The sequence below is a fragment of the Dipodomys ordii genome, unplaced genomic scaffold (assembly GCF_000151885.1).
Source record: "Dipodomys ordii isolate 6190 unplaced genomic scaffold, Dord_2.0 Scaffold13, whole genome shotgun sequence".
Lineage (NCBI taxonomy): Eukaryota > Metazoa > Chordata > Mammalia > Rodentia > Heteromyidae > Dipodomys > Dipodomys ordii.
The window spans coordinates 18026136-18049443 of record NW_012267229.1 but is presented as its reverse complement, the minus strand read 5'-3'; the positions used below and the strand labels follow the sequence as shown (position 1 = coordinate 18049443).

The window sequence follows — 23308 nt, the reverse complement described above, 5'->3', positions numbered from 1 at the left end:
TCCCCCTGCTTACCTTCCCTTAGTTGGCTCAGGATGTTCCTTCGCTAGCTGCCTTTCCAGGTTAATTTTCTTAGGCTCTGGACAGATAAAGGAGATAGAGCTCAGGAAAATCCAAGAAACTCTTGCCTCAGCATTACCAGCCTATCTTTTGGCAAACTGTAATCCACAAACTGTGACTACAGGGTTCCAAACTGTGCCCTTGGCAACTGTTCCTCCCAGAGGAAGTCCAGGCCTTCCATGGTGCCACTAAAACCAACTTCCTGTGGTGTGGCCCACTCAGCGCCTTCTGACTCAGTGAGGTGTCTGTATCCCACTATCTCTTCAGCACACCAGGAGCCACTCAGGTACAAATGAAAGAGGGTGGCCACAGGGTCCTCGTTTAGAACACTTTACAACTGTGTGTGACATGGGAATTGAGCCCTCAGTACCCTCATGTGGTCCTGTGTGGTCCTATGTGTCTATCGCCCACATGACAGAACAGCACAGTGCAGAGCTTCAGTTGGGTCTGTTTCATCTCTCCCCACCAGCCCATTCCTCACAACCACAATTCTTTCCTGCCTTTTGCCAAGGGAAGCCAAGGCAAACCCAACATCTCCAGGCCTCTCCTTCCTGCAGGTTGTATCCACCAGACAACTAGCTGCAGCCCCTACTGTAGGAAGCCCTCCTCACTCCAGAGGTGCCATGAGGAGCCTCAAAACAGGCCAAAGTCTCAGCAGACCTACTGTGCCACTCTCAGGATTCTTGGCAAGGGAGCAGCTGTTTGATAAACTCCCTGGTTATTTAGCTGCCAAGAAATGTCTGAAATGTAGGAGGTAGGACCCAACATGTAGTTCTGAGATAATGCCTAAGATTTATGGTCTGCACAAAAATTTGGAATCTCATCTTACATACCCTGCAAACTTGAAGGAGAAAATGTGTCTAACATCCTTCAGCTTCCATGGATCCACGCTGACACTAAGAACTCAGACCATACCACCACGGGTCACCAAGACAATGTGTTGAAAGGAGCAGAGCTTACACATTCTTTGCCTTTTATGGTCAGAGCAGTAAGCCAGACTTGACATGCTAGAGATGAGCCCTGGGATAAGAGAGTTAGAAATGATAGGGCTGGCAGAACAATGACCTTTCTACAGGAATTTCATTTCCAAAGCAAACTTCTGTAAGAAATGCTGATCAAAATGTAAACCTTGTCAAACCTAGTCTCTCTCTTACTAGAAGTATTTATATAAGAAACATGTTAGCATTAACACCATGGGTAGGACCTGACTTGCTGAGACCAACTCTCCAGCATCTTTTATCAGGCCCTGTTGTGCTATTGGGCATATGGTGTAGAAAAACCACCCACTGCTCAGCTACCTCCAATTAAGAGTCATAAAGGGTTATTATGCAAGAAGCAGTTTACGAAGGTTTATTTTAAAGGTGACCTGTCACTGAATGTAAGTTAATGAACTACCTTATTGCGCAGGATGTGAGATGGCTAGACAAGAGAAGCCTGTCCAAATAGGACTTAACTTACCCCCCAACTCAGTTCCTCATCCTGCCAACCCCCCTACTAAGGAACACGGGACCTCCACCAAGAAAAAAAAGCAGCCACTATTTAATCACAATTCCAGCTGTTTATTCATTCAATGTTTTTGGAAAATACAACATGTAGATACATGAGTGGAAAATCAGAAAGTTACTTTTAATTTTTTTCCAAAGATCCACATGGGAACAAAAATCCAACACTGACCTGCACCTCTCTCCCAGCCAGCTCCATGCTCCCTTATGACTTGGGTGGCAGCTGCAACATTTCAAAATGATACATTCTGGATGTCACAGCAGGCAGGAGCTGCTGAGTAAGATGCTGGGAAGATACAAGGAAAAGAAGAAATTGCGGCTCATCCTAATGCAGGGCCTCCCAGCTCTACAACCAAAACCAACGAAGATCATGAAAAGCACCTCCCCCAAAGAAAACCAGAAAGATGGCTACAAGTAGAGGGATCTTCTCAGAGCAATCTACTTTCAGCCAAAGTCAAAATTTCTTAATTTCAAACCATAACACAGAACACTCACAGGTGTTTCTTTCCCCTCAAAGGGCCCTTCACACAAAACATGCTAAGAGAACACCACTAACACCACAACGCCCTCAATTGACAGGTACTCCCAGAAGCAAGGAAGGATAAAAGTTGTATGTCCTTATAGAAGCTAATGAAAAGAACAAATAAATTACTTTTAGAGTTTGGCAATTTTGTGAACTTTACTGTAATCATAAAGCTAAATGTTTACATTAGCAGATGCCTGTCAAATGCCTTAGAGAGAGACATATTTAAATATGTACCTAGGCCCTTCAAGAATTCTTCCATTTATATAATGGGATCTGTCATTATATGAAACCAGCATACTAAATATGAACTATGTACAGTTAGTTTGTTTCTAAAAGTTAACCATAAGAAGTTGGGCGTGATTACAGGTATGAGCCTGTAATCCCAGCTACTCAGGATGTTGAAATCTGAGGATCATGGTTTGAAGCCAACCCAGGTTGCAAAGTCTGTGAGACTCATATCCCCAAGTAGCCACTAAAAAGCTCTATTAAAAAACAGAGCTGTGGCTTAAGTGGTAGAGCACTAATCTTGAACAAAAAAGCTCAGGAACAGTGCCCAGGATCTGAGTTCAAGCCCCAGGACCAGCTCAAAAAAAAAAAAAAAGATGTGGGGAAAGGATGCTTATGGAAATAACAAAGGCCCACAAACTGTCTTTATTAGTGATTATGTTAATGAATGAACACTTAAGGTTACTGAAGTTGTGCAAACACCAATCATTCAATTGTTTCTCCTTTAAAGCATAATACTGGCAGTCAAGTACCCGACAGCTGAAAAACCAAGAAGAAATGAAAGAGACCATTTTCACACAAAATCATCTTCAGCAATACAAATTACAGTTCTGAGTGGTAGCCTGTCTGTCCAGGTTAGGCAACCTGTAGGTTACTGCTCTGCATTTGGATAAAGCTTTTTCTCCAAACAATAAAAAAAACACAACTTTAATTCCTTTCCATCAGCAAACTATAACAGAAGGAAAATACATATTTCCCACCTCTCCCCACAAGAGGCAGAATGGCTATGATAGAATAGAAAAAACTCTAGTCAGAAAATCCAAGTGTGAGGTGTGCTACATTATATGACTCCACTTGGGAAGCAGGCCTGCATTGTGGGCTGCTGTGAGGCTGGATGAAACCAGTCACCTGCTAAAATGTTCAATGTGAAATGAACAGGAGGGAGAAAGGACCATCAGACTCCCATGTTCTATTGTTTTATGAACAATTCTTAATCTTCCTGATTTAAATGTTAAGAAGAGCTATGCAGAGTTGAAGAAAAAGAATTATTGATGGAATACAAAATCCTTCTTCTCAAGGGCTTTTTAAATATGCCCTTTAATATTCAGGATATTTATTACTGAACACTGCTTTGAAAAATATGGAAGGTATTTTGGCCAGGAATATTCTTTCTTCTATAAAGGTCTACCTTTAAGACTAAAGTCCCCACCTCCCTCAAAAAAGACTAAAGCCCCAGGATTTTGAAACTAAGTGACATCACAGTCCATATTCAACTATCTTCAGGCCCAGAGGAATGAATGTTTAGTAAGCCCAAATCCAGTGGAAACCCCCTCTAAAGAGGAGTTTCCATCAGAGACAGTGTGACTTTGCCCAGCATTATACTGCACCTGCCATCCTGAAAACAGAATGCAGGAGATCCGGACAAGCAACAGTGGTGATACATATGGGTCTTGTACATAATTACAATGCAAGAGTACAAACAATGAAAAATGATGTAGTGCTCTGAAGGACAAGGTCATATTGAAACCCAGTTTAAAAAAGTTATAGCTGAAGCCGGGCGCTGGTAGCTCATGCCTATAATCCTAGCTACTCAGGAGGCTAAGATCTGAGAATTGGGGTTCAAAGCCAGCCCAGGCAGGAAAAGCCATGAACTCTTATCTCCAGTAAACCACCAGAAAACCAGAAGTGGTGCTGTGGCTCAAGTGGTAGAGTATTAGCCTTGAGCTGAAGAGCTGAGGGACAGTGCCCAGGCCCAGAGTTCAAGCCCCATGACCAGCCCCCCACAAAAAAGTTACAGCTGTGTACTGGTGGCTCATACCTTTAATCGTGGCTACTCAAGAGGCAAAAGATCTATAGGAAAAACGTTTAAAGCCAGCCCAGGTAGAAAAGCACTAGAGACTCAATCTCCAATTAACAAGAAAAAGCCAGGATACAGGAATGGCTTGAGTGGTAGAGTGTCAGTTGAGCAAGTACAAGTCTTTGAGTTCACCAAAATTTTAAGGGATGAGGGGATGAGAGAAGGGAGGAGAAATAATACAGGGAGGTAAACATAATCCAAGCATATTATATCAACGTATGAAAATACCACAAACACCTCATACTGTAAACAATATGTCCTGATAAAAATGTGGAAAAAATTCTGCATGTATGAGAATGTCACTGTAACCTATTAGTTTGTACAATTAATATATGCTAATAAAAATGTTCTTACAAGTTCAAAGAGAAAAAAAGAAAAGACAAATTGAAAAGTGGGATGGAGGGAAGGAAAAGAAGGACGAAAGGAGGGAGAAACAGAGAAGGGAAGGAGTTAAATGAGCCAGTATGTTTGGGAAGGGGTACTTGGCTTCACAGGGGTGGGCCCTGACGAGGGGTGTGAGATGCAGCTGATGAGCAAGGACTAATAGTAAGGGAAGAAATGGTTCCAAGCAGGCAGAGGAAACAGCATGCATAAGTTCTGGGACAAAAAGTCTAGAATGAACCAATGCTTAGAACACACCTGGCAGATGAGCCCATTGGGGCCAAGCCGATGGGGGAGCAGGGTTGGGCCCATATCTGAGAGGCAACGGGAAGCCATTTAAACATTTAGGCAGGAGAATCACATGACACACTCAGAGCTGCATTGTGAAGGCTGTTATGTGAAGTGGATTACAGGCACAAGAGCAGATAGATAACAGTAAATGAGCTGCAGCAGGATCTAAGAGAGAGGCAATGGCACTGTGAACTAAGGTGGTAGAGGTAGAGGCAGGGGACAGACTCAAGAAAAAATGAGGGAACAAAAATCACAATGGCCTGGTGTGACAAAGCATCTGTGCAGGTCACAGCTGGTTCTGAGAAAGAAGGGGAGATGGGAGAAATCAATCAAGTCTAGAGTCTGGCGTTTCTTGGGGAGGTGGGTGAGAAAGGGTTATACTACATGTGGCCCAGGGTACCCTCCTGTCTCAGCCTGAGTGTTGGGATTACAAGTGTGTAAACCTGACTTAGCATCTGATTTTGATGAATGGTGCTGCCACTCTCTGCTAGGGCATGATGGAAGAAAATCGAAATTGTTTTGGCCATACAGTTTCAAGTGTCCAAACTATTTAAGCTGTGAGCATACAGGTGCTAACTGTATGTCACTTAGGGGAAAAGTCCAAAGTAAGAAAAAAGATTAAAGACATGCCAAGACTTCTAGGATTGAGATGAGAAAAGCATCCTGAGGGACAAAAACCAGCAGTTGTTTTCCCTCTCTTAATTTCTGTAGACCAAAAGTACATCAAGTATTCAAAACATAATAGTTAAAGCTTCAGAGGGCCTAAAAGAACATGGGAGACCAGAGACAGGCCAGACCATGTGGGGGAAGCTGCACACAGATTTCAGAGGAATGCAGGTCTGCATGCCAGCCTGCCTGGCCTCATGGGAAAAGGGGATATGGTGATAGATGAGCAAGGATAGCTGGGTAGGTGTGTTCGTGTAAATGTGACTACTCCCAACACTGCAGAAGCAAAGCAAGCTCCATGCTGAGAGGGATACCTTCAGCCAGTCTGCAGGAGGCTTTTTCTAGACAGGAAAACAAATGGGTCCTAAAGGAACATGTGCTGGGCAAAAGGTTATTCAGCATATTAGAACCTGCAGCCTGATGAGGGTAAAATTGTTTTTCTATAAATGAAAAATCACAATAGAAATAGAAGGCTACAAGGAATGGTGGCCTGAGTGGAGAAGGCCAAGAAAGGCCTGGAACAGGCAATGCAGCTCATCATCACTGAATCTTTTCTGGGAAACCCCTAGTAAGGCTACACCCCTGAGAACGGAAAGGAACAAAAAACAGGAACAAGGAGAACCAGCAGCTTGGGGGTGGCTGTGCATTCACAACCATTGTCCAAGTTCTGTTGAGCTGAAATCTGTCGTTACTGTTTGAAAAGTAGCTAATGATTCAATCAAGAAAAGAGGGTTGATCACAACTGAAGCATCCTAAAGGTATTTAAAATAAAGAACCTACATAAGGAAGCAAACATGAGTTAGGCAAAGCAGGAAGGGCAGCTCGCTGGTGACACCTTTTTGCAGGAGGTCTGCTGCACTTCTCAGGGGCTCACAGACTTCATCTGCAGAGGTTTCATGTGGACTCAAGACAGTAACATTTCTGTCTTATTCATAGAAAAAGACTGTTCCTAATCTTACTTCATGTCCTTCACTTTAATGGAGAGAAAAGCCAAGTCAGAATGTACTTTGGATAAAATAGATCTTCTCTCCACTGGTCCAAACAGTTACTACAGTTCAGATTTCTGTAATATGATCCTTGCTCTCAAAATTATGCTCACTCAAGTCCATGTTATAGTAAGTATTGCTATCTCTTCCCACAGCTGTCTCAAATGTAAACAGGATCATTAAAAAGCCAAAAGAAAGCCTCATTTATCCACTTAAACCATCCTGTGTTTACTCCTCCAGAAAACAAAGATGAATCCTTAATTTGGAGTTGTATATGAAAGCTCAGTAAAGTCCTAGATTGCTTAAGATGCTCTGAAAAAGAGTAAGCACCACAAAACAGGAATGCGTATTGGCAGCAAACGAAATGTCTAAGACCTCCTGTGTTCATAAACACAAGCAGATATTTGCATATACACACAGAACCACTTATAGAAAGTTACAGAAAAGAAATATTCCAAAAAAGTTTGCCCAAAGAGGAAAGGTAGGATGCAAGAGGGGGCAGTGAAGATGTAGAGGGGGGAAAGAGAAAGAGAGAAGAGGGTGGACAGAGAGGGGAGAGAGAGAAAGAGAAGGGAGAGAGGAGGAAAAAAGGAGGTAGAGAGAGAGGGAGTGGAGAGGGATAGAGTGCACAAAAAAGAGCAGAGGGTAATGCTAAAAAATAATGAACAAATATCCAGTCATGAGTATTCAAACAGGCATTAAAAAAAGTTTACAAGGCTAGGCATGGTTGTTCAAGCCTGTAATTCTAGCTACTTAAGAGGTAGAGATGGGGGGCTGGGAAGGTGGCTCAGTGGTAGAGCGCTTGCCTTGCATGCCTGAGGCCCTGGGTTCCATTCCTCAGCACCACATAAGCAAAAAGAAAAAAGCCGGAAGTGGCACTGTGGCTCAAGTGGTAGAGCACTAGCCTTGAGCTGAAGAGCTGAGGGACAGCGCCTAGGCCCAGAGTTCAGTCCCCACGACCGGACCCCCAAAAAAAAAAAAAGAGGTAGAGATGGGGGGATTACAACCCAGAACAGCCTGGGCATAGAAGATCCTGATGGTTATTCCAGCAATGAGGAAAGCACAGTGGCTAAGTGTAGTGTCATCCCCAATGACTTGGGGAATCACAAGTGGAGGATTATAGTCCAGGCTGGACCGGTTTAAAACAAGATCCTACCTCAAAAATAACCTACTCAAAAAGGAGCTGGCAGTGTGGCTCAAGTTGTAAGGCACCTGCCTAGCAAGCATGAGGTCCTGAGTTCAATCCCCAGTGCTATCAAAAATAAAAAGTAAGCCACATGCCAGTGGCTTACACCTGTAATCCTTGCTACTCAGCAGGCTGAGTAGCTAGGCTGAGATCTGAGAAACATGGTTCAAAGCCAACCTTGAGCAAAGACACTCAGGGACAGCAATCAGGCCCTGGTTTCAAGCCCCAGGACTGGCACTAACAAATTTTTGTTAAAAATCATGGATTTCATGTTGAAACAAAGATGATACAATGTTACATTCTAAGTTTACACGAAAATATGGATGTGGTTGGAAAAGATGAGGGAGAATGATAGAAAGGATGACATTATCAATAAGAGACTTGTATTTCCAGTTAACTATCAAAAAGCCAGAAGTGGAGCTGTGGCTCAAGTAGTAGAGCACTATCCTTGAGCAAATAAGGGATAGTGCCCAGGCCCTGAGTTCAAGCGCCAATACTGGCCCAATAACAAACCAAAAAATATATGTGCACCCTGATAAGAAGTTCCAGGTATAAATTTGGCTTGAATTATAAACGTCAGCTGAGACTGGAATGAATGGAAGGGATTCAAGGACTTAACACAGAGTCTCATATCACTCTCAGGGCACCATACAGCAACTTAAAATCCTGACATATTGGGGAGAATCATGAAGGAAAAACACACTTGTATCCAAGCAGAGATGAAAAGGGGTGAGCAAGCCAGAGCCTGCTATGGAGGGAAAGGATCTGAGCATCAACCCCCATGACCATCTGCAAAGAGTCAGGAGACTGAACTTGTTGCTGACATCCTTTGTAGCCATCATAATAAATCCTGAGTTTAGTTTTCTTCTGTACAGATCAGGATTAGACTACCTGCTTCCATATGTGCATCTACTGTAAGGACTATGAGATCAGGTTGGGATGGGGAGAACTTACTCCAGGACTGATAAGCAGGAGCTCTCTAGCTCCACCTACTGCCTGTTTTACTATAGAAACAAAAGCTTCTAGCCATCTGCATCTTGTGGGGAGGTAGTGGATGCTGCCCAAAACAACAGACGGCCATTAGTTTGGTTTAGTACCTTCTACCCCAGCTGGAGCCAAAGACTTTCTCAAGTTGTTAAAACCACAATATAAACAAATACAAAGAGTCACACAAGGCAATACTGAATTCTAGAGAATTTTCCCCTTCTCAGCTGTGTTGCCTAAAATCAAAAACTACTCCTGAAAATCCATTATAGCCTAAGGGGAGGCGCCACCTGGGTAAGAACAGCAGCAGCCATTTCTCCTCAAGGACAGCAAAAAGGCAGAGTGGGCTCCCTCCAATGGTGAGAGGTTACTCTGTAATGCTTTCAATCTTCCTACAAGTCATTTTACCACAGATTCTTGTTTAATAATTCACCTTGGGCTACTCTAATGTGTAAGAGATCTTACCACTACTTAACTCAGAATCAAGCTTAATAATAATAATCATAATCATAATAATAAAGAACATTACAAGTCCAATGCCTAAGGCATGTGCTCTGTTGTCCTGGTTTGGGTTTCTTCAGAAATTCAGAAAAACTAGGCAACCTTGAAGATTGCTTCAGCTAAGTAATCCTGAAAGTCACCTGACCTAGACATACAGCCTCTATCTGTCATTTGACTGTGTAAAGCAGGCTTTCTGGACAGAACCATGGTGACTTTGCTGATGAATGTGGGTACAGTACACCCAAGCCTTCTAGCAGCTGAGAGGCGGTTCTGCTGCCCTTTCTGTTATCTCTGACACCTGTGGCACCTAGACAGGCCTTTCCAATGTCAAGTGCATTGTACTTGGTACATTGGGGTGCTTTTTAAAATTCTACAGCAGAAATTGAGTTAGATTTAAACAACCAGAAAGACAGTTCATGTTCATGGATTGCAAGACTTAAGACTGTGAAGGCAGCAATACTTTGCAAAACATTACACGTTAAAATACCAAGGACCTCCCCGCCCCCCGCAATGGAAAGGTAATAACAAGTTCCAAATTCATATGGAATCCTAAGAGGTCACCAACAACCAAAACTATACTGGCTAAGAAAAAATGAAGTCTGAAGACTCATACTTCCCAACTCCAAACTTACTAAGCCACAGAAGGATAGACAAATAATAGATCAATGGATAATTTAAGAGTCCAGAAATAAAACCCACACATCTCTGGCTTTGTTTCTTTATTGAGAAGGAGTCTAGATAACTTTTTGCCCAGGCAAAAAGAGATGAGACTTTCTGATCCAGTCTCCTGAAGAGCCGAGACTACAGGGTGACCCTCAAGTGCTAACTATGGCTATTTTTTTTTTAAGGCCAAGCATTCGGTTAAAGCAAAGAACAGTCTCTTCAATAAATACTGTTGGGGGAGATAGTTAGACAAAGTATGAAGTTGGTTCACTACCTCACACCACATATAAAACTAACTCAATGGGCTGGGAAGGTGGCTCAGTGGTAGAGCGCTTGCCTTGCATGCCTGAGGCCCTGGGTTCGATTCCTCAGCACCACATAAGCAGAAAGAAAAAAGCTGGAAGTGGCACTGTGGCTCAAGTGGTAGAATGCTAGCCTTGAGCTGAAGAACTGAGGGACAGCGCCCAGGCCCAGAGTTCAGGCCCCACGACTGGACCCCCCCCCCAAAAAAAAACCAATTAACTCAAATTAGATAAAATTAAATGAAGAAAATGTAGTAATATATCTTCATGACCTGAAATCTAGCAATAGATTCTGAGAAGAGACACCAAAAAAACAAAAGGGGCAAAATGGAAATAATAAAAACAGAAACCCCTTTTTATGCTTTAAAGGAAACAGGCATATAAAAAAAGAGAAATGGGAGACAATATTTGCAAATCATGTATCTTAAAATGTAGTATCCAGAAGACCCCTAATAACTTGATAACAAAAAACCCCAACCTAATTAAAATACAGACAAAAGGAACAGACATATCTCCAATGAAGATATACAAATGGTCAATAAGCACATGCAAAGATACTCAACATAAGTAACAGAGAAATGCAAATTAAAACCATGAGGACAGCACAGTGGCTCATGCTTGTATTCTGGTTCAGGCTATCCCAGGCAAAAAGTTCAGAAGATTCTACCTCAACAAATAAAAGCTGGATGTGGTAGTATGCGCCTGTCAACCCCACTACCCTAAAAGTGTAAGCAGGAGGATGATGGTCCATGACAACTTGGGCACAACATGAGATGTTATCCCCAAAGTAACAATTCAGAAGGGCGCCTGGTATGGCTCATGTGGTAGAACAACAGCCTAGCAAGTGCAAAGTCCTGAGTTCAAAACCCAGTACCTCCCCAAAACAAAACAAAAACTACCAGAAGATACAACTTCACATTCATGAGATTGCCTGGAATAAAAAGAAAAATACTAACAAATATTTACAAGGATGTGAAGAAATGGAGATATAAACTGGTTATAACTCAATCTCCTCCAATAGATAATGGATAAATTGTGGCAGATTATATAACTATTAATATATACTGATATTCAGCCATAAATAGGAAAAAAGTGTTGGTACAGGCTAATAAGGATGAAACTCAAAACATTATGCTAAGGGAAAGATAGACATATCCATCAAGACAGAAAGTAAACCACCTGTTTCCAAGAGCTGGGAGAAGGGGAAAAGGGAGTTAAGGATGGAGTTTTCATTTGGGGTGAGGAGAATGTCTAGAACTTTCTAGATTTAATTAGCTACACAATACTATGAGTGCTAATGGCCACTGATATGACCACTCTTTAAAATGGATTATCTTATGCTATATGAATTTCACCTCAACCACAAACAAATCTGCAGCCTGGAATACATTTCTTAGAGCTCTTGCCTATGTGGGAAATAATCTTTGTGTGGAAGGAACTGGTACACTGAGGAGATAAGATGGAAAGTTCTAGACCCTTTCTGATTTTTGTCTTTAGTAATGGCACAAATAGGTTTTTCTTTCTCACACACACACTCTTCCTTGCCCTGGTCACTTTGATAAACATATCCTCACTGTACTTTATCCAAACTGACAAGAACTCTGTATAACCCACTCAGATTTGAAAAAAAAAAAAAGTGACATTTGGAGGATTTACTTTTTTGAGCAATCTTCCAAGGGCCCACGTTCCTTAACCTCACCTCTGGGTGGCTATTTGTGCTTGCTTCCACATATCTTCTTTTCCATTTCTGTGTTTTCTTGTGTTCATGACAAAGAGATTTCAGCAGCTTTTCCTGTAACCTTGCTAAGAGCTTACGGGAAAGGTGGTAGGCCAATGTGACCCAATGATGATAACCAATGAGAGAATGGTTTAAAAACAAGATTATAATCTCAAATAAACCATGATTCTACTTAAAGAAAAGGACAAATAGCATAAAGTAGAAAACCTTGAGGTCTACCAAATAGTTAACCTGGAAGACTAGCTGAAAGTAAATGGCATCAATCCATGCACTTGTTAATTTGTTTGTATCAGATCAAATTACTGTTGGGATTTAATAATTTTCTTTAATAATTTCTTTTTGGTCTGTTTCAATTTAGACACAGTAAATTCAAATGCTTCCCTAATGTGGTTTCTCGTATTCCACAGAAACTCCTTGTTTGCTGCAGTTTCTTCCCATTGGAGGAAAGGTAAGATCTTTGAGAGGAAGTTTACCTTGCTCATCTTTGCACATTTACACGACCCTTGCACATTTACATGACTCTTGTACACCTATGAACATATAAGCAGCCCCCTAAAGTAGAGACCCTAATTCCCCACTGGTGGTCTCCAACACTTCCTTCCATACACTCTACATTTTTTCACAACCTGTAAGGATCAGGTAGCCTGCTCCCCTTTTATAAATATTTTTTTCTCTTTCAATTGCTATTTCCTTTTACAAAAGGGAAGTTTGGATAGCTTAAACCACAACCAAAATTGTCAATTGTCTCCTTAATCTGTATTATGAATCATCAGTCAACTTGGTTTTATGTTTACTAACACAGTTTACACCAGCATATGATTTCCCTGAAACACAATCTCTCTTCTACATCCAAGGCTCTAAACTAGCACACTCCCTACACTTCAAGATTTAGGAGTCACAAGAAACAAAACATAAAATTTTCAAGTAAAAGAAAAAATGCTTGTTACCTAAAGGAAGATAGACCCTTAAAAAAATAAAATATAAACCTAAGTGTTAACAAAGTACAACTTTCAGGAAAAAAGATTCAAAAGAGAACCGGGTTCCAGTTAATGGCTCACACCTGTAATCCTAACTACTCAGGAGGCTGAGATCTGAGGATCACAGTTTGAAGCCAGCTTAGGCAGGAAAAAGTTCATGAGACTCTCTCTCTAACTAACTACCAGAAGACTGGAAGTGGTGCTCTGGCTCAAAGAGGTAGAGCACTAGCCTTGAGTGAAAAAAGCTCAAGGGCAGAGCCCAGGCCCTGAGTTCAAGCTCTAGGACTGACCAAAAAAAGAAATAGATTCAAAAGAATATAACCACATTTCCAAAGAGTCTTAAGAATGGCATATATTTATATACTAAAGGCAATGACAGGATTAAAAATAAAGGTTAGCATTCTGATCCACAGTTTTAAAAAAGAAAGGATAAGACCATCTACACAGCATCTTTGCAATGAGATAAAAATGTAAAAAAAGAAGAGACGTGGAGTGCATACAACATGCAAGTTTTATCATCACCACAGGACCATAACTGAATGAGACCAGGCATTACAAGATGTGAAACTCTGTAGCAGACTTCACATTTTTATTAAGCATGTGTAAAGAACTAAAACCATTTCTCAACATGTCATGTTTTAGCCACTCGTTTGCCTTTTTTTTTTTTGGTCGGTTGTGGAGCTTGAACTCTGGGCCTGGATGCTGTCCCTGAGCTCTTCAGCTCAAGGTAAGCTCTCTACCACTTGAGCCACTGCACTACTTCCGGTTTTCTGGTGGTTATTTGGAGATAAGAGTCTCATGGACTTTCCTGCCCCGGCTGGCTTTGAATGGGCTGGCTTTGAACCGTGATCCTCAGATCTCAGCCTCCTTAGTAGCTAGGATTATGGTGTGAGCCACCAGTGCCCAGCCACTCATTTGCTTTTAAAGGGAAAAAAAAATCTGCTCTATTTATTTTTTTTTGGGGGGGGGGAAGGGTTGGTCATGGGGCTTGAACTCTGGGCCTGGGCACTGTCCATGTACTCTTCAGCTCAAGGCTAGCACTCTACTACTTAAACCACAGTGCCACTTCTGGTTGTCTAGTGGATAATTGAGTCTCACAGGGACTTTCTTGCCCAGCCTGGCTTTGAACCTCAATCCTCAGATCTCAGCCTCCTGAGTAGCTAGAATTACAGGCATGAGCCACCAGTGCCTGGCCTTTCTATTTTTATAATGAATAGTTCTACCTAAGTTGCTGGGAAATGTAACTTGGGACAGGAACTCTAAGTTCAGACTGCTTTGCAGTGTCTGGGCCTTCCTGTTCTGCTTCTTAAGCACAGGATTTCAATGCCATTCCACTGAATATGCTGGTAAGGAATGTGGGCCAAAGTGGCTACCTAACAGACCCACATCTTGAATCCTGCCTGCCTCGGTGACCACTGTTTCCACAGAAACTAGAATGATTCAGTTCCAAGAAATAGAAAAATGCAAGTGGGATGGCTGGAATGCAAAACGAAGAGTTAACTGGCTCCACCAACAGTCTCCTTCTCAAAGACGCTGTCCTCTATGGTAGCTTGCCACGTTCCACCCAACAACAGCTGCTCATGATAATCAATGTCTGACAGATCAGAGAAAGCCCTTAATGTGTCGCCAAGGGGCAGTTCAACAGATGGCATGGTGACTTACAACCAGAATCATTAATTACACTCTCTTATTAGTCCCAGAGTACAGGACTTAAAATGCTTCCTCTGTGAAAGATGAGCATTTCAGATAAATGACCACCTGGTACTGCCTGGGAAACTCCCTGTAGGATTTCTGGTCAGTGCTGACTTCCACATCCAAGCCATGCTATTTCTACAGCCATTTCCCAGCTTCCACATTCAAGCTGGCTAGGAATATGAAGTCCCCACCGCCACTTGCCACCACAGCAGGTAAGGATATGGTAAATACGTCCTAACTCACCTCTCTTCTCTTAGTCAGCTGACTGTGAAGTGACGGATTCAACAATCTCTGCCAGAGCCAGGTCAGTGAGCCAAAGAATGTGTTTGGAGGGGTTGGGGAGCGGCAGGTGGCCCTCCCACTCCACTGTCTATTCAGCAGACTCATATCATTTAGCTGGTTCTCCAACTCAAACCTGTCCTCCCCTCACACAACACTGACTACCACTCTTTCCATGAACCCGTTAAACCAAGTGGAGTTGACACCCCTAATGAAGGGAGCCTAAGACTGCAGTACATGCAAAAATCCTCAACTGTTCACACTGCTAGCTTGGTTTTCCCAAGGGACTAGCCCCAAGGTTAAAACCAGTCTGCACTTACCTAAGAGGCCAATCAAGTACATGGCAAAGAAATGTTTCTGAGCTCCCTTCTGAGGCCACTCAGGTAGGGATGAGTTCATTCTCAATAGTTTGAGAACTGTGACATTTTAGAACTGACAGAAACAGAGCTTGGCGGCAGATGACTTACTGTCATCTGTATATGTCAGAAATAAGCTTTAAAACAACATAAGCATTTTTTTATGTAACCAAATAAATGTTTTGGCTTTCTGACCTTTCTGTGCCCTGATTTAAATTTTTTTTAAATGCAACATTAAAGCAATGTTAAGATCTTAAATATTGTGATTAAGAAATCATACTCTTCTACAATTCCATTTTTTTCTTTTCTGGATGTATCAAAACCTGACTTTGATTTTTAAATAGGCTCAAGTAATTAGTTATCTGGTGGATATTCCCATCTGGTAATTTTCACAAGATAAAAATGTTGTTAGTGGGGACATAATGACAAGTGCCCAATGTGGGCTACAGGAAGGGAGACCTGGACAGTCTCATGCTTGGCAATGTACTCACTTCTAGCTTTTTCTCTTTTTCTGACAAAACATCCTTCTGATTCTGGGTGTACTCCACCAACATCCGAGCCAGCTGGCGGCGGTCTTCCAGTTCTGCTGCCAGGCGCCCGTTATATTCTGCTAGTAACAGACATGCTTCATCTACTGTTTTTGAAAGACGCTCAGCTGCCTCTTTGTCTAAGTACAAACGAGACCAAAAAAAAAAACAGAGACAACATACAAATCACATAGGTACAATTGCAAACATTTCTGGGGAGGGTTTCACAGTCTCTCAATCATACAGGGTCCAAGATAAAGCCACAATCTGCAGGCCTAAATGAATTGGCTGGCCAAGAAATCCAAAGGTTTTCACTCTAACAAGCAGAACATTTCTGAAATTACCTGAAATGAGGCAGCTATACAGGGGGAAAAAAAATCTAGCAAAAATTTTCCAGTAGTGGAGCTTGAATTCAAAACGTAGAATAGCACTCTACCACCTGAGCCACAGCTCCACTTCCAGCTTTTTGGTGGTTAGAGATGAAGTCTGGCGGACTTTACTTCCCAGGCTTTGAATTGCGATCCTCAGATCCCCTGAACAGTTCAGATTATAGGCATTAGCCAATGGCACCCAGCGATTATTTTTTAACAAAATAAAAACTGCAACAAAATAAGTAGAAAGATATGTGAAGTCACCTGTGAAATAATTAGCCTTGCCTCTGAGAAATTCAAGTGCTTTTGTTTATATTAATTCAATAATTTTTTTTAAAACATTCTTCTGAAGTAAAAGTGCAAGCATTCATTTCTTTGGTGTGGAAACAAATGCTATGTGACAGGTTCAACATGTGGTCTCTAAAGTGCACCTACAAGACTCTTCACCTTTGTGAGCCTGGAGCCTGGGTGTGAGCTCTCTTCTAGCACTCAACAAAATATAGATCTGATTAGAACAGAGGTTTTTCAATGTTTTTGAACATGACTCACGGTAGAAATACACTTTACATAAACACATACAAAAATAAAACCTTTCACAAAGCAGTGTCCATCTGTACTACAAGTGTTCTACCTTTTGTTCCATTTTTTTCATAAGTATTGGTCATTATCTACAGGACCAACTTTATATCCAATTAATGGCCTCCATCTTGTTATTTGAAAAACAACAAAATTTATTCTGAAGTACAAGAAAGGATGTTCTTGGAAAGAAGTGGTAAAAAAAAAAAAGGCTCTACAGGTGAAACTAAGAAACAAAAGGAAGGTCTGTATTTATAAAGAACTGCTATAATTACAAATGTGTGGGTGGTGAGATCAGGACTTTCAATGTGTATTATTTTAAAAGGCCATTAACAACCAAAACAATGGGTTGGAGCTTTGAAACAAAAAGTACCAGATTCTCTAGCAGTTACACAGAAAAACTAAAAATGAGTTACCAGCCAATGTCTGTCCCAGGCTGGCAAAAGTAAGCAACCTTGGCAACCTTTCAACTGACTAGAATTTAACAGTTCCCCACGTGTTCATGCCTGTAATCCCAGCTATTTGGGAGACACAGAAGAGATCAAAAGAATCTCAGTTAAAGGCCAGCTGGTACAAAACGTTCGTAGGATCCCATCTAAACTAATAAGCTGGGCATGGTGGCCAGGGTTTGCTAATCCATCTATGCAAAAAGTTTAAACTGGAACATTTAATACCAGGCTGGATCCAGAAGAAATTCAAGAGTCTACCTCAAAAATAACCAAAACCAAAACGATTGGCGGCTTGGCTTCAGAGGTAGACAAGGTACCTAGTTAGGCAAACACCTTGACACACACACACACACACACACACACACACACACACACACACACACACACATACATACATACATACAAACAAAAATAAGTTTCTAACACAGTACCTCCATCTGGAAGTCACCTGGCTCTAATATGCCTTCTTATCATTAATACCAAGAAATGAATCTCTGAGGGTTCTAAACTGGTTCGGGTACTTCTCTGTTCATTGGGACAGAGAACAAAAAATTAAAATGTTCTTGGTGAGAACACCTCCTTGGGAAGAAGAAAAAGGGAGCCCAAAGGAAAGAGACAGTCTGGGTTCTAGAGTGCTGCAAACCCTATTCTGCCAGATGGATGATGTGGTTTGTGATAAGCTGCTGCAGTACATAGACTGGTTTTAGCTTTGTCATTGCTAGACTAAATTATCTTTAGTAAACAGTTTACTCTTTGTAAATGGTTAATTCATTAAGATGTTGGTATGGCTGTAGCAAAAAAAAAAAAGGCAAGGAAAACACTGATGTTTAAGATTTGGGATCTTTAAAGAATCAATTTCAAATAAATCATTTGCCCAAATAATTGCAACCTGGAAAAAAATCATTTAATCACCTATAAAAAAAAATGTAGTCCAGGGCTGGGAAGGTGGCTCAGTGGTAGAGCGCTTGCCTTGCATGCACGAGGCCCTGGGTTCGATTCCTCAGCACCACATAAGCAAAAAGAAAAAAGCCGGAAGTGGCGCTATGGCTCAAGTGGTAGAGCACTAGCCTTGAGCCGAAGAGCTGAGGGACAGCGCCCAGGCCCAGCGTTCAGGCCCCACGACTGGACCCAAAAAACAAAAAAATGTAGTCCAAATATAGAAGCAAGCTTTTCAACTGGGGACTTACCTGTGACTATGTGCAGCTCTGATCCCTACAGTAGCCTAACCCTGGGATTGGCCCAAAAACTTCAATTCTGTGCAAGTCCATTTCCCTGACTGGTTCATTTCTCTTTCCCTTCTACAACATCACCACCAGCATAAGCATACAGTTCTGTCTTCCAACAATCCAGCATCCCCAACCATTGCCTATTTCCCTCTTTCCTTCCACAGCAACCTTCAGAGCTACCTATACTGCCCATAACCACCGTGGCCTCTTCCCATATTACATTACTTCATCCAGGCTTTAAAATGCATCAATCCTCTTTGTATAACCTTCCAACAGGCCTAACAAATATCTACACTTCTCTGGATGATGGTATATGCGATTGCAATTACATGAAAGAATAAGGTCAAGGAGAAAGAATGGGATGTTGGGGGGGAGGTAAGGACAATTTTCAATAAGGTAGTCTCAGGGAAGATTTCACTGAAGTGATAAATGAACACAAGCCTGAGGGAAAAGGAGGATTCCTCCAGAAAGAACACCAAATATAGGGTCCTGGGGCAAGGGGTTGGAAAGTGTCTGGCAAGGAACCTAGAAGACTCGGGCAGTAAGCTTTGAGAAAGTAGTGAAAAGTCCAGGACATGGTGGGGGCAGTGAAAGCCTTTGGCTTTTGCTTTAGATAATAGGAGAAGTAACTGGAGTGTTCTTAGTTGGGATAGGAGTATATAATCACTCACTGTGATCACTATATTGAGAATAATGATGGCTGGGCATGGGGGCCAAGAATGAAGTAGAAAGACCACAAAAGAGGCAATTGTAATAACCCCAATGGTAACTTATACCAGGTGGCAGAAGAGGTGGTGATAAGATCCCATGTACTGGTTTTGGCCATGATCAACAGGAATAATGAGGCCATTTATTGAGCTAGGGAAGATAAGAAGAGAAATAAGTTTCAGAGGGAAGATCAGAAGTTCAGCAAGGCATAGGTAGTTTGAAATGCCCATCAAGACTAGTATTATATCAAGCTAGTTGTACTGAGCAGAAAGAAGTTGGAGATGAAGGTGTCAAGTGATAGAGGTGTCAACACTAGATTTGTAGATTTAAGGAATCATCACCAGAAAAGGTAGTCATGAAACAGCCATCAGTGAAGTTACCTACAGAAGAGGGCTAAAATTCCACATGAAGAAAAAATAAAGAAACCACAGAGGAGGAATAGCTATGGCCAAAGAGTAGGAAAGCTGGAAGAATGTGGGGCCTTACTGTCCTACTGCTGGTCTAACAAATGCCCAGAAGTTTAGTGGCTTAAAATATAAATTCCCTATTGTAAAGATCCCTTCCTCCACCTTGAAGCCTAATTCCAAGCCTCTGCTTCCATGGCAATCCCTCCATCTCTCAATGATGCCTGCCCACTTCTTTTACAAGGACCCTGTGATTGCCTTAAGTCCCAGGCTAAATAATCCAATGTCATCTTCCCACCTCTAGACCCTTACATTTAATCACATTTACAAAGTCCCTTTTGCTTGTAGGCATAGTTACAGGTTCTGAGGATTATGATTCAAGTTATCTTTTCTTCGGGGAAGAGAAGTAGTGGTGGTTCTTCTATCAAACCCAGTATAGGGAAATAATGCAAAAGGTTAAGTGCTACGGTGGGCAAATTAAGGTGAGGGCACTGAGTATGGCAAGGAGGAAGTCAGCAGCACCTTTGACAGGAACAAGTCCAATCAAGTGAAATGAAATAAGAATAGGTAAGCAGGACAGACAGCTTACACAATTTGCTCAATATGTTCTATTAAAAGGAACACAGATCAAGAAAAAAAAATTCCCACATTGGAAAAAAAACTTACAAAATGTGCCAGATGCTGGTGGTTCCTGCCTGTAATCCTAGTTACTCAGGAGGCTGAGATTTGAGGATCACAGTTCAAAGCCTGGCTGGGCAGGAAGGTCCATGAGATTCTTATAGCCAATTAACTAACTACCAGAAAACCAGAAGTAGAGCTGTGGCTCAAAGTGGTAGAGTGTTAGCCTTGAACAAAAAGGTTCAGGGACAAGGTCCAGGCCTTGAGTTCAAGCCCCACAATCAACAAGAACAACAACAAAAAAGATACAGGGATACAGGGGGTAATACCACACACCTAGAGTTCTTGGCATTGAATTACCACCAGGCTTGCCAGTACATAGCCTATGTAAATCGCACAGGTCTGTACCATAATGCCTTTCTTAGTAATACCTACTTCCTCCTCCAAGCCACTGTCACACACATATACAATTTGAACTAGGTGTTAATAAACCTTAAGAGTGCACAGGTTGTGGCATGCTAGCACTTTTGCAATGATTTTACTTATTCCAGAGCTTCTTTGTTCAGCAAGAGTTGCTTGTAAATCTCAAAATGGCAGAGCACCAACACCACATGAAAATCTACATGTGCAAATACAGGCAAGTTTGATGCTCCACCCTCCATTTGATAAGCAAGTTTGATGCTCCAGCTTTCATCTATCTCCCAAGCTCTACCTTCTTACCTGTAATTTTTTCCAACAGAGAAACATCTTGCACTTCCTGGGGCAGAGAAGCAATCTTCTGTCGAACAGTAGCATCTCCTGATGCAGCATTTTCCAGATCCTGCAAAGCTTTGATGAGTTCCTCAGTCTGTAAAATGAAGCACAAACAATACTAGCCATTAAGACATGTGGTGTTTAGTGCGACACTGGTGGCTCACACCTGTAATCCTAATTACTTAAGAAGCTGAGAACTGAAGATCCAGGTTGTAAGCCAGCTCAGATATGAAAGTCAATGAGACTCTTATCTCCAATTACACCAAAAGCCTGAAGTGAAGCTGTAGCTCAAGTGGCAGAGTGCCAGCCTTGGGTGAAAAAGCCCAGGATCTGAGTTCAAACCCCAGTGCTAGTCCTCTCCCAAAAAAGACATGGAGTTTAATTAAAGGAAACTAGCTAGATTTAAATGAGGTACAGGAAAATTTTTAAAAAATGATCATTCAAAAAAAACATACTAGTTACATAGCTTATATGGATGCTAGTAATATGCATTCTAAGAGAACATACAAAACAGGGATAGTACAAAAAACAAATAAAAAAGCAAACTTTGCAGTCTCCAATAAGACATATAATTCTTTTAAGAAAATTAAGAGCATGCTTTACCAACGTAAGAAAATGGAGTTTAGTTCATATAGCTTACTTTCAAAGAAGTACTATTTCTAGCATTAAATAGTCTCTACTATAGAAAAACTGTATATATCAGCTGTTTAGCAACTATATACTGGGTAGTCAAATTCAAACTGAGTTCACTTTACAAAATAAGTATCACTCCCAAAATTAAATAAGCCAAATGTATTAACTCATTAAGAAAGAAAAATTAAAAAGTAAGCCAAGAATAGACATTCTATATCTATTCAAAGAGTTTATCAAATCATCAGAAAGCACAGAATGCTGACAGGTCAGATAGTTCATGATGGCCTACAAGCAGCTGACTCCTAGGGAAATTCATTAGATGGTAGGAAGATCATCATGAAAGTTGAGAGCCCAAGCTCTTCTCTACATGCTTTTAGAGTAAAGATGTATAACTGGTACTGCTATCACTTAAGCTTCAGGGCTTCTCAGTTATATAAGTTCTGAATGCACCATTACGTAATAAAGTTGTTTTAGGCAAATTAACAGGTAACTTGACCCAAAGAAAAGGACTTGGACAGCTAGGTGTGGTGTCACATATGTCATCCAGTACATGAAAGTCTGAAGCATGATTCCAAGTTTAAGGACAGCCCAGTGAGTTCCAGGGCAACCTATATTGCCCAAGACCCTGTCTCAAAACAAAGCAGAAATTAAGCTACCTGAAAAGTTAGCCTGGCTTTTTTAGTCTCATTTTCTTTAATTGTAAGTATACAAACCAAAAGTAGGTTTGAGGCTTTTTTGTTTTGTTGTGACTTAACTCAGGGCCTCAGTCTTTGTACTCACAGCTAGTGGCTACACTTGAACCACTCCTCAAGTTCTGTTTTTTTCCTAGTTAACTGGAGATAAGACTTTTGGAGGGTCTTGCACATTTGCCCAGGCTGGTTCCAAACCCCTATCCTGAGACCCAGGTTCCTCAATAGTTAGGATTATAGAAGTGAGCCACCAGTGCCTGGCTAAAGGACCAAGTAATACAAACATATGGGTGAAGACTAACTCCTTATTTTAATATTTAGCTATAGTATATAAATTTGATATGACAGTTCTTAGACAGGCTGTCATAACAGTTTCTACCCATTTCACAACAATCTACTGTTTAAGAACATTGACTTTCTAGGAGAGAAAAGAACAGTTCCAAGCCCTTTACAAAACAGGATCCCACCTGGAGTCATGGCACATAAGACAAAGGCAAAGCCCTTTGTCTGTAAAGCTTTTGGTGAGATCCTACCTCATCGACCTCAAGAGCTGCCCTCTGACAACTCTATACTATTGGTCACTAGCACCACCTTGTGGTATAATCTTCAACAAAGGGTCACTTCAAACTAGCTACCCTTCACTACTTTCAAGACCAAACATACCAAGAGGGGTCCTGCAGAAGGATCTTGGGGAGAATAGCTTCCAGGGTAGTCATCATCTTCCTCTTCTTGTATCTGTTGAAAAGTTCGCTTCAAAGATTTCTTTTCTTCTGTTGCTAAGGGAAATAGAAGCAACGATTTTAATCACATATCCTGCATTGACAGTCAAATACTCTATGTAAATACAGGGGAAAAGTGGTACTCATTTTCAGAGATGACTTAGTATTAACTTTTAAGTAGATTATTTGAGATTGGTTTTTTAAAGTCTTTACACTGCTGAAGAGTTAAAAAGGATCCTGGTCTGTCTTCTCAGATTGACCCTCTAGAAAAACATTACTAACAACAAGCATCTACAACTGAAACACATCGAACTGTCTTATTGGTTTAAAATCCTCATTTTTTTTTGTGGGGGGGGGGTCTGGTCTGGTCATAGGGCCTAGGCCTGGGCGCTGTCCCTCAGCTCTTCAGCTCAAGGCTAGCGCTCTACCACTTGAGCCACAGTGCCACTTCCGGCTTTTTT

At 41.5% G+C, this 23308-nt stretch overlaps 1 protein-coding gene across 2 annotated transcripts in view; it reads right to left on the bottom strand.

Moving 5' to 3' along the window:
* Rprd1b (regulation of nuclear pre-mRNA domain containing 1B) overlaps positions 1-23308 on the bottom strand; it is a 51221-nt gene that overhangs the window by 5177 nt on the left and 22736 nt on the right. Inside the window, exons 4-7 of one of the 2 annotated variants that reach the window (XM_013010916.1) lie at positions 22792-22904; positions 20774-20900; positions 15666-15841; positions 1733-1846 (exon numbers count right to left, since the gene is read on the bottom strand). In XM_013010916.1, coding sequence (XP_012866370.1) covers positions 1766-1846; positions 15666-15841; positions 20774-20900; positions 22792-22904 — 497 coding nt within the window. In that variant the 3' untranslated portion in view covers positions 1733-1765. The remainder of the gene's footprint in view (positions 1-1732; positions 1847-15665; positions 15842-20773; positions 20901-22791; positions 22905-23308) is intronic. The other variant, XM_013010915.1, reaches the window with a different exon arrangement.